This window comes from Odontesthes bonariensis, chromosome 3 (assembly GCF_027942865.1).
Source record: "Odontesthes bonariensis isolate fOdoBon6 chromosome 3, fOdoBon6.hap1, whole genome shotgun sequence".
Classification (NCBI taxonomy): Eukaryota; Metazoa; Chordata; class Actinopteri; order Atheriniformes; family Atherinopsidae; genus Odontesthes; species Odontesthes bonariensis.
The window spans coordinates 29,445,825-29,460,408 of NC_134508.1; the positions used below are offsets into that span (position 1 = coordinate 29,445,825).

A 14,584-nucleotide genomic window follows, 5' to 3' on the forward strand; every position below is an offset into this window, starting at 1 on the left:
ATGTCTTACCGCAATTTAGTAAAAACAAAACGCACGAAAATGTTTCTTTTCCTGACCGTGAACAAACACAGCGGCACAATTAAACCAGATCCGCGTAATCCCATAAGCAATTTAGGTTACAAATGTGATGATCCACGTCCTCTTCTCTTTTAAAGCAATGGCAACATTAGATATTTTAAAAAGCAAATCCTTGAATTTGGATGTTATGTAATCTGGTCCAAAGAGCTTCGGGTTTCGTCAAGTTTCAGTCTCCTTTTATACGCGTAAAGTTATGCAAGATTTGAGGCCCACGGAATGTCATTGGATGTTAGGATAAGGTATTATAGATTATGGGTTGGGGAAGAGGTGGTGGGGGTACTGCAAGCACCTCCTCTAGAAATGCAGCAAATCTCTCCCGTTTTCTCCTGGTGGGGCACTGGGAGGGCTGGAGACGTGCTTCGCATTGGCAGACTGATGAAGACACGTGTCTCCTCCCAGTCTCCCCCACCCCCCGGACTCCACGGTACCGCATTGGCATCAGTAAAGGCACCTGAACACCGACAAGCAACTCCAGAAAAAGCTGCCTGCCACTTTATCACCCAAAAGAAAGCGATCATACAGGCCCGGCAGGAAACCTGTGGCTCGCTTTTTCTCGTGCGTAAAGCTTTTGCGCACACCGCTGAACCGCCTCGGAGTGTGAAAAGGTGCGCTACCAGTCGAGCATCAAAGCGCAGTGCCAAGATGCAGAAACGGAGCTGCGACGTCTGAAGGTGACATGAACCTGGGGATAACCAAGAGCATTAGCCGCACACTGAACAAGAAGTGGAGATAGCAACTGAAAACCGTCGGTGTCTTGAAACCAAACTTGCGTTTTTTCCTTGTGGCTTTATCTCATGCACAGAATAAGGAGCTGCAATCCAGAGTAGCCTGAATTTTTGTAACCGATTGGAAAAAGAAAAAAAATATTAATTAAGCAGCAAGCGTTTAAGAGTCTCAAGAGGAGTGAAAATGGCGACGTTAATCAGAGGCAAGCTCTCTAATAAATTGTCAAATGCAGCCACGTCGGTGTCCAACAAATCCCAGGCAAAGGTGAGCGGGATGTTCGCCAGGATGGGGTTCCAGGCCGCCACCAACGAGGAGGCTCTGGGCTTCGCCGCCTGCGATGACCTGGACTACGACCACCGGCAAGGTATGCAGATGGACATTTTGACAACCGACGAGATTGGAGGAGAGGGGAGCGGAGACGGAGGCGAGCTGGATGGAGACAGCCACTACCAGAGGGACGGCACCGGTCCACCGCGCTCTGCCTCAAAGGACGGTGGTCCTAACGACGAGTTGAGTGAAGACAGACCAAAAATCACCGCTTGGGAGGCGGGTTGGAACGTCACGAACGCAATCCAGGTAAAGACGCGCAGCATGGAGTACAGACGGGCGGCTCCGGTGCTCGGTTCTAATTGGCTGAGCCGCCTATAGAGCAACTGCGAAATTTTAAATAAACGCACACCTGAGACCTTTTGAGAGGTTTGTTAAACTATTCTTGGACAAATCGAAAATTACCTATGGTTTTGCAGCAGTTTTCCCAAGCTGCTGTTCTTTAAAGCAGCGCATTTATTTTTGATTAAAAGAATGGAAGACATCTTGAACCACCTTTTAAATTAAGTATTGGCTTGCAATATTCAATTCAGAAGATTGCAGAGATTTTGGCTTTTCTTTTGGGCGTTTAAAAAAAAGGGAGGTAGTTGTTGCTGTGTGCCCCCTCCTCCACCTACTCCCCTCAGCAAACACATTCTTTGTCTGTAGTGATGTCCAGTGTCCCCTCCCTCATAACTATTTTACTCTGCATTATGAATAGGTACAATATTTTACAGGCTTTGGATTTTTAGAAAGTCCAATCGTTTCACGAGCATCTATTATTTTGGAGGTTATATTTCAAAGTTTAAAGTCCCTAAATTAATTAGAGCTTTATGAGAGCTAAATAGGTTAAGCAGGACAGGCAGACATTTACGCGGCACAAAGTCCAATAAGTCCCATATTTTGCAAATCTGTCCTGAAGACAGAAGACTGCTGTAGAAATGCATCCAATTACGTACAGAGAAGCATGTGAGCGCGCTGCTCTTTTTGATGTCAGTGCATAGAGAATGCGACAAAAATCCCTGGATGTATTCTTTTTTATGCCATCGGGCTGCGGTCACGCCAGCCACTCTGACGTCACCGTGTGTCTCCACCAGCTCGTAATGACGTAAGAGGCGGGCGGATGCGCTCAAAGCGAAGTGGAAAACCCACAACATGCAATCTTTTGAAGAGTCACGCTGAGCAATAACAAGGCCCACTTTAAATATGATCTGGCTATTTCAATTAAAAAGACATCACAGCCTGTTCAGAGAAACAGAAATTATTAATAGGCTCCTTAAGGACAATTTAACCAAATGACATTCACAATATTTCTTTTTCTTTCTGTTTGTAGGGGATGTTTGTGCTCGGGTTGCCCTACGCCATCCTGCACGGAGGATACCTCGGACTCTTTCTCATTATTTTCGCCGCCGTGGTGTGCTGTTACACAGGGAAAATCCTTATTTCCTGCCTGTACGAGGAGGACGAAGATGGGCAGCTCGTCCGTGTTAGGGACTCCTATGTGGACATTGCCAACGCCTGCTGCGCGCCCAGGTTCCCTTCTTTAGGTGGCCATGTCGTGAATGTAGCCCAAATCATAGAGCTAGTGATGACTTGCATCCTGTATGTGGTGGTCAGTGGTAACCTCATGTACAACAGCTTCCCAAACATGCCAATTTCCCAGAAGTCGTGGGCCATCATCGCTACCGTCGCTCTCCTCCCCTGCGCCTTCCTCAAGAACCTAAAAGCCGTCTCCAAGTTCAGCTTGCTGTGCACGATGGCCCACTTTGTCATCAACGTCCTGGTGATAGCCTACTGCCTCTCAAGGGCAAGAGACTGGGCCTGGGACAAGGTCAAGTTTTACATCGATGTCAAGAAGTTCCCCATCTCCATTGGGATTATCGTGTTCAGCTACACCTCGCAGATCTTCCTGCCGTCTCTGGAGGGGAACATGACTAAACCAAGCGAGTTCCACTGCATGATGAAATGGACTCACATCGCTGCCTGCATCCTCAAGGGCCTGTTCGCCCTAGTGGCCTACTTGACCTGGGCTGACGAAACCAAGGAAGTCATCACAGACAACCTGCCACCGGGCATCCGAGCTGTCGTAAACCTCTTCCTCGTGGCCAAAGCTTTGCTGTCCTATCCGCTGCCGTTTTTTGCTGCCGTCGAGGTATTTGAGAAATCGTTTTTCCAGGATGGGGGACGTGCGTACTTTCCGGATTGCTACGGAGGCGATGGACGCCTAAAATCCTGGGGACTGGCTCTCCGATGCACCCTTGTTGTGTTCACCTTGCTCATGGCGATCTATGTGCCACATTTCGCCCTCCTCATGGGTCTCACTGGCAGCCTGACGGGCGCAGGCCTCTGCTTTCTGCTTCCCAGTATCTTCCACCTCAAGCTTTTATGGAGAAAGCTGCAGTGGCACCAGGTTTTCTTTGATGTCGCAATCTTTGTAATAGGAGGTATATGCAGCGTATCTGGTTTCATTCATTCGATGGAGGGGCTCATAGAGGCCTTCAGATATAACATACAAGAATAGACGCAAGCCATCGCTGGAACTAGATGTTAACTGCGAATCCCCATTTAGTGAAAACATAAAACACACGACTCCGCGGCGAGCGTTGCCCCTCTGCTTGATTCATGCGTAAAAGCGCGCAAAGAGCACACATGCACCACTTTCATCAATTCACTCTCGCAAACACGCAACCACAAATAAAGTCTGAGGATGTGAGGGAACCTAACGCATCCACAAAACACTGCACAGGAAAAACATCAAATACACACACACACGTTGTATAAATACGCGAACACAAGTACTCAAAAACAGTATCCAGTGGAGTGAACGTTTACAGTACTGACCTGAAACAAAGTTGCAAAAAGGGTACATTGCCTTTTTCGTCGCTCTTGTGGTGCGTCGCCACATGAGACCTCACTTCATGTAACACTCGAGTTTGTGATGGTTGGACATAATGTGATTTATCGACGATAAGATTTATCTCAAAGGGACTTAATATTGATAAAGAAATGTCGCTCTCATCTAGATGATTCACAACATGACTGCGGGCTGTGGGGTGTGGTGTTAAAGCCAGGATGAGCCTGTGGACCAGCAAGACAAAAAAAGAAATAGATGATAACGCAGTGGCAATAAGTTGGGAAACATGACTGCATCTGGAAACATTTCACAAAATTTGGACGTTCCCCTGTCAATGCAAAATACCAGATAGAACACAGCAGCTATACAAACTATGCATTGAATGTATGATAACCTATTTCTGACACACACACATAATTAAACTGGAAAGTAGAACATTAAAAAATATATATGGAAATACATTTCGGTTCCTCTGCGTGAACGTGTTATACCTTTTAGGCCTTTTTCTTTGCCTCCCCCCCCCCCTCCTCCCTCCTCCCCCTCCTAATATTCTTCGATTATTTTTTAACTGAGCTTTCCAATCGGCAGTAACAACATTCATCCAACGCCCCTCATCGTGACCCAAATTCTCTGTAGATGGGGACCTTGAATTAAAATACGGCACACTCAGTTCTAACACAATGCATTTAGGACCACATGGCCTACTGTTGAAATCAACGTGAAAGACTCCCGTCTTTAAAATTCGGTGTCCGAAATGAATTTGAGAAAAATAAAAATGAATAAATAAAAGTGAGATCATTAGAGGAAAATGTGCATACAGACATTTTTCATTCTGTGCAATCCAATGGATCCTGTGGAAATGTTATAAAACCGTATGTGTAGTGTGTTGTTGTGGTTTCAAAAAGATGGAATGTATATCTCAAAGTCGTTATCATATATCGTGAAATTAATATTGAAGAATAAAGAAATAAGTGAAATTATATTGTAAAACTGTGTGTGGTTTTATGTAAAAACTAAAAACGATCAGAACATGTATTTTTTTTTCTCTATAATAAAAGACAGAAAACGATGGTCAGTGGCAGTCACATTTTTTCGAAAAAGAAAAAGAAAAATTAAAGTTAAGGTTAATGACGCAGGCTGGTCTGCACTGGCCTTCACTTGGATAAACAAAACATAATCATACGACTTGAGTTTGTTGTTTTTAGTTAACGAGGGGGTGGGGTTATCGGTTCCTATTCATTTTACAATTAATCCGGGTCCATAATCGGCAGCCCACACCGTCTCTGTAAGGACTTTCAGATGCACATTACGGCATGTTGCGCGCAAAACAAGCGTTTCACATATTTTCTACTGCAGGCATGCACCAGACCTCCTGTTCATCCGCTCTGATGATTTCCTCCTGCGCACCAAGGCAACATCTGGACGAGCAGTTCATTTTTGAGTGGCCTCATCTGAAGATGTAGAGATCAAGCCGCAGCAAACGAATTGAACTTGAAGCTTGGAGGCCACCTTTACAGATTCTGCAGTCCGTTCCCGAGCTATACAAAAACGGCAGAGTGTGTAGATCCAATGTTTCTAAGCAGGTTATTTTCAGATGAATGACCAACTTTAAAAACATCTGCAATTGTTCGGTTTAGTAAAACAGTCTAAATTAAATCCAGTCAGTATTTTCTAGCAACAACCCACAGAAAGATAACATTGTGTGGACGTTTATCTGTTAATTCAAACCACATACTCACAGAGAAGGACAGAAATAAAATATTTTGGGAATAAACACCAGTGCAATGAGCAGAATTTCATCCTAAAATGATCTCCCTTACAGGTTTATATATTACAGTGGGGGGCCCCAAGTGGACAGGGAAGCTAATTACACCCAACAGGATGCGAAAGGGAAACCGACAACATTCCCCACACAAAACATTCGTTTTATCAGTTACTGTAAGATTTTGCTCAAGTGTAAGCTTTGTAGACCAGAACAACTACATTTCTCTCCTACTCAAAATACTGAAAAATGTACATCACGGACTTACACACAAACACGTTAAGCCCAGGATAAAATACATTCAATTCAAAGGTAAAGGATGCAGGAAGTGGACACAGACTTCAACTGACCAGAAGCTTAACTTAAAGTCCAACATTTTATTATATATGCGTGAAAACAATTAAAGAAAATAAGTATGAATTCCTCTTTGATAAAATCTATAACATTCCCCATGGTTTAAAGGTTGAGTAGCGCCCTCTGCTGGGCTCAGAGCACCAATACCTCCTGAAAACTACTTTCACTGCTTGGGTTCTCGAGACAAAACAATGAAATGCGAACAAGACACACAAAACAACCGTCAATGATAAACACATCACGGTTAATTCCAAAGTGACATTTAATGAATGATAATTTATTCGTCATTTCAAGTATAGGTATTAAAATGTTCATAATTACACAAAAAACAACAGTGAAATATTTACACACAGAAATGCTGTTTGGTAAAACAGGAAAAAAAAAAAACAGGTAAAAACAAACACAAAAAACAAACAAAAAAAAAACGAGTGGCTCAAGATGTCTATAGACAGAACATCTACGTGACGTCATTCTGTCATCATAGGTCACAAAATTCAGCTGCGCGGTGGCGCTCCAAAAATTTGAACTGTTGGTGTTCTGTGGCCTTCAAGCCTCGTGTGCATACTGGCAAATGTTTAGAGAGGAGTCATTGGCTGGACTCGTCATTATTCAGGGTCGTGGGCTTCTTGGAGGAGTACTCGACTACCCAGGGGTGGGACATGACTCCCTCGATGGGCAATCTACGCATGGGGTTGTGCTTCAGCAGCCTGGCAACCAAGTCTTTGGCTCCATCGCCAATACCAGCCTGTGCGGGGTAAGTGTACTCCACCTGCAGCGAACAAAACGGAGAACAGATGTAATGCGTGATGTTAGCTGGGATCCAAGCAGCAGACCCGTTAAAAAAAAAAAAAAAAACTTCCACGCTTACAGATCCCGTTTTAACTGGTAACAAAGTCAATTAGGGTTAAGACCGGATTTAGGGACACTCTAAATAAAAGTGTTATGCCCACTTTGAAAATACAAAAATCAGAACTTCTCTACATCTTAAAACAGCTCTTACTTTGGATCCAACTAACGCTGTCTGGTGGAAAAGTGACAGCTCGGACGTCGTAGCTCTCGTCTCAAACGGTTGCTCGTTTGTTGCTTTTATACAACCTCACAGGTTGGACCTCATTAAATCCTAAAGTGGGCCCGAACATGTTACAGCATCACGAAAAGATGTCTGTTAAACAGGCCAGCCCAGGTCATCGCAACACAATTAGCTGAGTAACTACAACAGCTTGGAGAGCCAACTGCAGCATTTGCTCCACATGTTTGACACTTTAAGACCTGATGGGTGTAAACTCTAAAACAGGATTAATGGCTTAGTCAGCCACAAAGCCACTGACTTTCTGCTCACTATGGTAACTGAGTGGCAACTATGGTTACCTTTGGCTGGACTCATAACAGGTTCTGCAGTAGTTTGCGTTAAGTTTAAATTAACAATGGATTGTCAGATACAAGAAAAATAAATTAACCATCTTAAAAGTCAACCAGTGTTCCTCATTCAGATGTTCGTCAAATGTGCCAATTTAAGCACCGATTTGAACCCCAATACAATGTTGACTCAATGAATCCTTTCAGCATTTAATCTCTCAAACATTTGACCCACCCTGAACACTAAAAATCTGCCCTTTTTGACCAGAACTCGCCGTTATTTAACAACTCATGGAGCAGATTCTCGCCTGAAGTAATAATTTAAATGTGAACATTTGCTGCACCAGACATTCTGTCACTAAAGAAGCTTTGCAATCGCTTTCAGGTACAAAATAGGCGTGTCACATCATTACAGGAACTATGCATTCAGTTGGTGATGAAGGCAGCGTTTTATGGTCAAGAAAAAAAAAAGCTAAAATAGAGGGTAGAAAATGAATCAGTCAAGGCCGATACATCAGAATATTAAATCAATACAAATGTGCTATATTTTGGTCAAATTTCTGCGTGATTTCCAGGTTTTTAAAAAGCTAAACAGACTTCTTATCAAGTTTAAAACTAAATGAGTGAAACTATAACGGTGTGAAACTAACAGGTAGTTTTACAAGTGCTTTGAGTAATCTAATGAAAAACGGACAGATCCAAGTGCACCGGTTTACGACTGGTGTTGAATTGCGAGCGTGACCACTTGCAATCGGATCGCGGATCGTCATCGTTCTATTTGTGCAAACAAACAGGCGGCTGTGGTCGGCATCAAACAGAATACGGGTAGAAAAAAAATCTGGAAAAATCTCAAATTACATTCACCTGAACCATATGATTACATATTTAGACATGAACAACTTTCAGGTTTCTCAGATCAACAAACATATGGGTAGAAACCATCACCCTGGTAAACAGAGAAAAAAAAAAAAAAAAAAAAAAAAAAAGGATGATAAAACTGTGAGGCTTTGACATGTCCGACACAAATATCAGAGCAAAGAAAAGCCCATTTGTGGGGGCAGATCTGTCGGACACTGAATGTTGATGGTTGAAAGAAGCCTATTAATAATGTGACGGAGACGATGCTGAAACAGTCTGTTAAAATGAAAACGACCTGCCGTCCGTCTTGCAAGCGACAGCAGAGACGCCGATAGTTTCTCTGAACGTCCATCTGAAAGCTGTTCCACTTAAAATGGTTTCTTAATCTCCTTAAATTAGGCCTGTAATCGAGCTCCTAATAGTAGCAATGACATTGTGACCGATTTTCACTGAACTGATGCCTCAGATGGATTGTGTCAGACACCAACCTCTCTCTGCACCGCAGCTGTTGGACTGAGTTGAGACGAGCTCATTTAGTCGACAGTCAAGTGGCGAAATAAACAATGTTTAATAAAGCGTATTTAGGCAAACAGACTTAAGCCTGATTTATGGTCGTCCGGGAAAGGCTACAGAGAGCAGGCCAGTTATCAAAGAACAGGTGATACGGTTAAACCTGCAGCTCCTGCCCCAGATCCACCTCTCTCCTCTCAGTCCTGCATGCCTGGAGGCAGAAACTTGTGCCATTCCAGAGATTCACACCGGCAATTTGAGCTGTCAGCGTGCTCATGAATCACCTGGATAAGGCATCATTACTCTAGAAGATTTATTAGAAACACATAGGTGAAGTTTTCATTCTAAAGCAAGTCGAGCAGTGCCTGAGGGGTTGAGGTCCTAGGCGGACATAAGCCGCATTCGGACTGTAGGAACCTTTGGCAGTTCTAATAACCTTTTAATCCACGGGGCCGTTTTCTCCTGCATTTGCACATACAGGAACTCGGGACCACGGCCCTCAGTTCCTATAACCATTTTAGCTCCTTCTCCGAGGCTGGGTCTTTTCTGGGTTCTATAGGAACACATCTGACGGAGGTGTTTTTGTGGTCGGTAGCTACGCTCCTTGTCATGCTGTCACGGCTGAAATGTTTCCTCATACAACACGGACACAACCTGCGCGTGTTTAATAAGTTAAACTTACACGTCGTCTCCTTTGTCTGCGGCGCTCTGCTCTCCTTCCTTCATGAAATGAAAAAGTATGGCCTGCGCTCGATCCTGACTCTCTGTGTGCTCTTCCAGCCTCGATGTTAGACGCCTGATGTGATCGTCCATGATTAATATCACCATCATGCAGACCATGAACACGGTGGCCTCCTAGCTCTCCATATTAGCTTCTTGGTGGTGTTTTTTTTCTTCTCTCCTTACTTTTACCAGGTTTTGTTTTGTTGTTGAATGTGGCGCTAAACGGCTAAAGTAACACGTCGCTGACGCAGACGGCTGCGCGCGGCGCATCAGTCCCGACTCATGTGCGAATGCAGACTGAAACAGTTCCGCCGGGGAAGGGCAGTTATCAGAACAGAATTTGAGGAGGACCGTTCTTAGAACTGGGTTCTTAGACCGGCTCGGTCCGAAAGGGGCTATAGTTTCTTAACAGCCTCTGAACACGTAATTTTTTTTATTTATTTGGAATGGACATGAGAATACATCTGCAGTAATTCACATCTTTAACTAGCAAATGTAAAGCTAAAGTACCACTGAATCTCTTTGCTAATCTCCAGCTAGTTGGCTGGGGCCACAAAAATAAAGCGTTTTGCTTCTCAAAACAATATGCGTTCAAAAGAGTAATACATTTGCATCACAAAATCGTTCTCCAAGAAAAAGTCAGACCTCACAATCGCTTGGTGCCATTTTCTCTCCTTCATATTTACCTTCATATCAATGTGTGCAGCCACCTGCCGCGCCTGTTACGGTGTTTACTGCTCGGTCTGCACGGTCTACACAGTTTACACAGCCCGTAGTGATATGAAGGTAGAGAGAAAATAGCGCCAAGCGATTGTGAGGTCTGACTTTTTCCTGGACAACGATTTTGTGATGCAAATGTATTACTCTTTTGAACGTATATTGTTTTGAGAAGCAAAACCCTTTATTTTTAAAACCCCAGCCAACTAGCCGGACTACTTTCTTCAACACCAAAACGAGGCTGGAACTCGGCTCACAGGACGCAGTAGGGGGTAAGTCAATGTTCATAAATAATATTGCTAGTATGGGATGTCATACAGCTTCATGTCAAAAGAGGCAAACTATCCCTTTAATCCCGGAGAACTTTGAAAGGTTTAATAGCCTCTGCATGACCACGGAGTCGGATTGTCCGATAGTGACGGAGAAGCATACCGGGGCCTTTAACATACAATAGAGCAAAGGGCCAGGCTGTAGGATGCTGCAACAGTTAAACTGGAGATGTGTTGTCATGATGTCATAGAAAAGAAAAAGAAACAGAAAAACAACACTGCTGTGTCAGAGACACTGTTGGTTAGAGACATGAAAGTTAATAAGGGATGATGGACTAACTATTTAGAAAGCTTATCCAACTTCATTCCATCACATCTCAGGTTACTTATGATCTGCCCCTCTGGGAGAGGTCTTCTTGTTTCGCTTCCATCCTAACTGAGCATTCTGTGGGAGGTTTATAAAGCCTGGCCGCTGGCCTAAAGAAGCCACAGAGGAAAGTGCCTGTAAATTGGGTGTCGTACCCTTGAAATCCTGCGGTAGGTCTCATCATGAGTCTTTGCTTCAAATGGGGGTTTTCCAACCAGGAACTCGTAGCACAGGACTCCCAGACTCCACAGGTCCACCTTTTCATCGTGAGTTTTCCCCTCAATCATCTCAGGAGGCAAGTAGTCGAGTGTTCCACACAGTGTGGATCTCCTGGACAGGGAGTGAAAGCGACATTAACAAATCTGAGCAGAAAGATGTACGAAAAAGAAAAAAAAAAAAAATCCTCAAACAATTGTCACGAATATGACCGACAGAGCTAATCATTGCAAAACAAAATCAGAGGTCTTCTATTGAACATATGCGAGTACCTGGAAGATGGGGTGTGAACAGACCAGCCAAAATCTGCAATCTTTAGCTCCCCGTTGGCTCCCAGCAACAGATTCTCTGGCTTGATGTCTCTGTGGATCACCTTCTTCGCGTGGCAATAGTTGAGGGCATCGGCCAGCTCCATAATGTACTAGTATAGCAGATAAATAACAAAGTATTATGAATGCATTTCCATTTCTATTCCCTATCTTATTATCAATAGCCTTAAAGAAAAAAAAAAAAAAAAAAAAAAGAAAACAGAGGCAGAAGAGTCTACTTTTTTGTAGAAATAGATCAATAAACTAATTATTTCATCTGTTTAAATTCCACATTCATTTAAACTTGTGATGTTAACGTTTAACTTGATGGCATCGTGAAGTTCAGAACTTAAACTGGCACACTTACTGTGGCACTTCTGTCCTCAGTAAAATTTCCACAGCGCTGCAGCTCGCTGTACAGCTCCCCCCTGGGCGCAAACTCAAGGATGAGATAAACACGAGATGCATCGTGGAAGTAGCCATAGAGGCGCAGGATATTGGGATGCCTGTAAAATGCCGATGCAGGCAATTATTCTTTGACATTCGACTCACCCAAATGATAGTTCAATAGAGCAAAAAAAAAAAAAAAAACCTGTCTGGACTACATGAAGATTCCCATTGGCCAATATACTTTGCGATGATAAATTAGAGATGCCTTTGTTATTCATAATATCCCCAACTCATGTAAACTGAAATCATTTTGACAACATTTTACCTGAGATGAGACTGGATCTCCACCTCTCTCCTCAGCTGGTGCTCCACCCCAGCCTTCTCCAGCTGCTTCTTGAAGAGCACCTTCAGGGCCAAGATGAACTTAGTTTGTCGCTCTCTGGCCAGGTAGACATTGCCAAACTTCCCCTTTCCTAATGGTCGGCCAATGTCAAAGTTTTCCAGGCTCCACCGCTTCCTGTGTGAGCACAGCAGTGCACAGTTACAACAAAACAATCTATAAGCTCACAGAAGATTGTAAGAGTAGCACGAAGAAGTCACACTTGACATACTTTGATCCAGAGGGATCATCATTTTTGGCAGGTTTGTCTAACAAAGGGGAAAAAAAGGATATGTTTTAGCATCCAAAATGTAAACACTATGATTAGTTTGTCTAGTTTAGTATGCTTACGCTGTGGTTTCTCCAGCTTTGCCGATTCCGATGGTGGTTTGGCTGAATTGGGGTTCGCACTGGAAACACGCATCTCTTGCTGGTTTTGCTGGCAGCCAGGTTTGGCCTGCGGTGCAGGATTCACATTCAGAGTAGCGGGGTTCACATTCTGGTCAGCAGGGCGTTTGGACTTGACAGCAGCAGAAACGTGAGATATTGATTTCTGATGGCTGACAGGTCGCTGGATACGTTGAGGACCTTTCGGCCCACAAAGGACCCGCTGAGTTGGTGTGACTACAGCCTTCTGGAGCCCTTGTGACTGCTGGGACACGGGAATCCGTTTGGGTCCCTCACCATTTGACTGCAAGCAAAATAAATCACTGAATAGTCAAAACAATAATATGTACACTGATATGACCATAATGTGTGTGAAACGTCTTGCATTTTAATAATTCAGTGATGCAATCATCATTTAATTTTTGTTTTATAGTGTAGTGTGTGTACTCTTGCTCTTTGGACACAAATTGTTTTGGTTTTCTTTTGAAAACTTGATCCATGGTTTTCTATTATGGCTGTTGTGTCACTCTTCTTAACCTCAGATTTTCTAAGACACACTTTAGGGCTTTGGCTTGTGCATACAGGTCTCCAAGTCATGTGCTTAACATGTAAAATAAAGCCCACTAAAGTGAAAGCTCTGGTGGTTACAGTAATATACATTACCTTCGTATCAGGCCTTTGAAGTCTTGTGCCGTTTGTCACTTTGAGTGTGGTGGAGTCCATACTGTGGTGGAAAAGTCGAAGTTTAGATGGAACAAATCACTGATTAAGTACAACGCAATCAATAAGATGCGGCAGTATTTTAAGCACTCCTGTATTTCTCTGAATGTTTGGGATTTTTAATGTTTATGATTTTTAATAATTGATCATGTTTAACAGTCATCATCCTGACGTAGCTAACGTTTACAGACTACGCTTGTGTTAGCTCAGGAGCTAAAGCATCAAATCGTCATAAGCAATACTCGATAAGGTGCTAGTAACAGGTTAGCACAACTTACCTAAATATATGATTGCACGATGACGGTGAGCAACCACTATCCGTTGAATTTATCCAGAACTGAAGAAGTTCTCGAGCCGGTAACGCTCCGCAAGCTTTCTACGTCGGCCAATTAACGAAAGCTAGTGTTTGTGGCTAGCTACATGCACAAGGAATACCCACGGAAACGTCGCGATACAGTTCAATTTTAAAAACGCTGTCGAAGTATCAGTAGTTTTCGTGTTATAAAAAGTTAAACAAGGATAAACAGACGTGCGTGTTCCAACTCTAAATGTGACCGGACATCACTTTCCTTAAACGCTGCTTGTTTGATTTCAAATGTCCCTCTGTTTAAAACCTTTAAACAAACTACGGTATCCGATTGGCTGAGGGAATGCCCTGCACTTGTTTTCTATTGGCTGAGACTCTATCCAAAACGGAAGCAGCTTGACGTCAGAGGGTTTCCTCCAAAGCAGTAGAGGGCAGTGCGCGCTGCATCCAACAATTTGAGCTACTCAATCATTTTAGTACATATGTAGTGACTATTTGTCTATGAAAATAATAGACAAAACTTTTGACTTAAAGGTTAGCAAACTAAAATTAAATATAACTCAAATAGTCACTTGACACACTGTGGGTTTCTGGTTTACGCAGTACAAAAGGTCCTAAACGTCATAAATATAGTTCATCGTGGATTTATTTCGAGTTTGCAGGCAAAACCAAACATGAAAAGCTTCACAGGATCCCTTCCTGCCTCTCCTGCTCTGATTCCCGCACTTGCTCTTTCTGCCTGCTTGCCTCAACTGTTCACCCACTGATTGACTGACTGAGAACTGAGAACTGGTAAAAAAAAAACAAAAAAAAAAAAAAACGTGACCATCCAAGTGCGACCAGAGCTCCCTAAAACCCAAGTATTTATGTGTGAAACGCCCATTTCCCAAACAAAAAAATTATTAAATTAATTACAAACCAATTTATCTTTAACAACTCAAATTAAACAAAAATGCTAATTATCAACCAAAAACTAAGCAAATATAAAATAAATCTA

General features: G+C 43.1%; 2 protein-coding genes across 2 annotated transcripts; one reads left to right on the top strand and one right to left on the bottom strand.

Moving 5' to 3' along the window:
* The first annotated feature begins 429 nt into the window (after positions 1–429).
* On the top strand, positions 430–4,944 carry slc32a1 (solute carrier family 32 member 1). The gene is made up of 2 exons (XM_075461488.1): positions 430–1,380; positions 2,444–4,944. Exons 1-2 carry the CDS (start codon positions 988–990, stop codon positions 3,629–3,631), a joined length of 1,581 nt encoding a protein of 526 aa, XP_075317603.1. The 5' UTR covers positions 430–987; the 3' UTR covers positions 3,632–4,944.
* Positions 4,945–6,128: 1,184 nt separating this feature from the next.
* On the bottom strand, positions 6,129–13,916 carry aurka (aurora kinase A). The gene is made up of 9 exons (XM_075462210.1): positions 13,559–13,916; positions 13,224–13,284; positions 12,525–12,864; positions 12,406–12,442; positions 12,120–12,311; positions 11,772–11,910; positions 11,369–11,517; positions 11,036–11,210; positions 6,129–6,849 (listed from the first exon to the last, which is right to left on the bottom strand). Exons 2-9 carry the CDS (start codon positions 13,281–13,283, stop codon positions 6,667–6,669), a joined length of 1,275 nt encoding a protein of 424 aa, XP_075318325.1. The 5' UTR covers position 13,284; positions 13,559–13,916; the 3' UTR covers positions 6,129–6,666.
* Between the last annotated feature and the right edge of the window lie 668 nt (positions 13,917–14,584).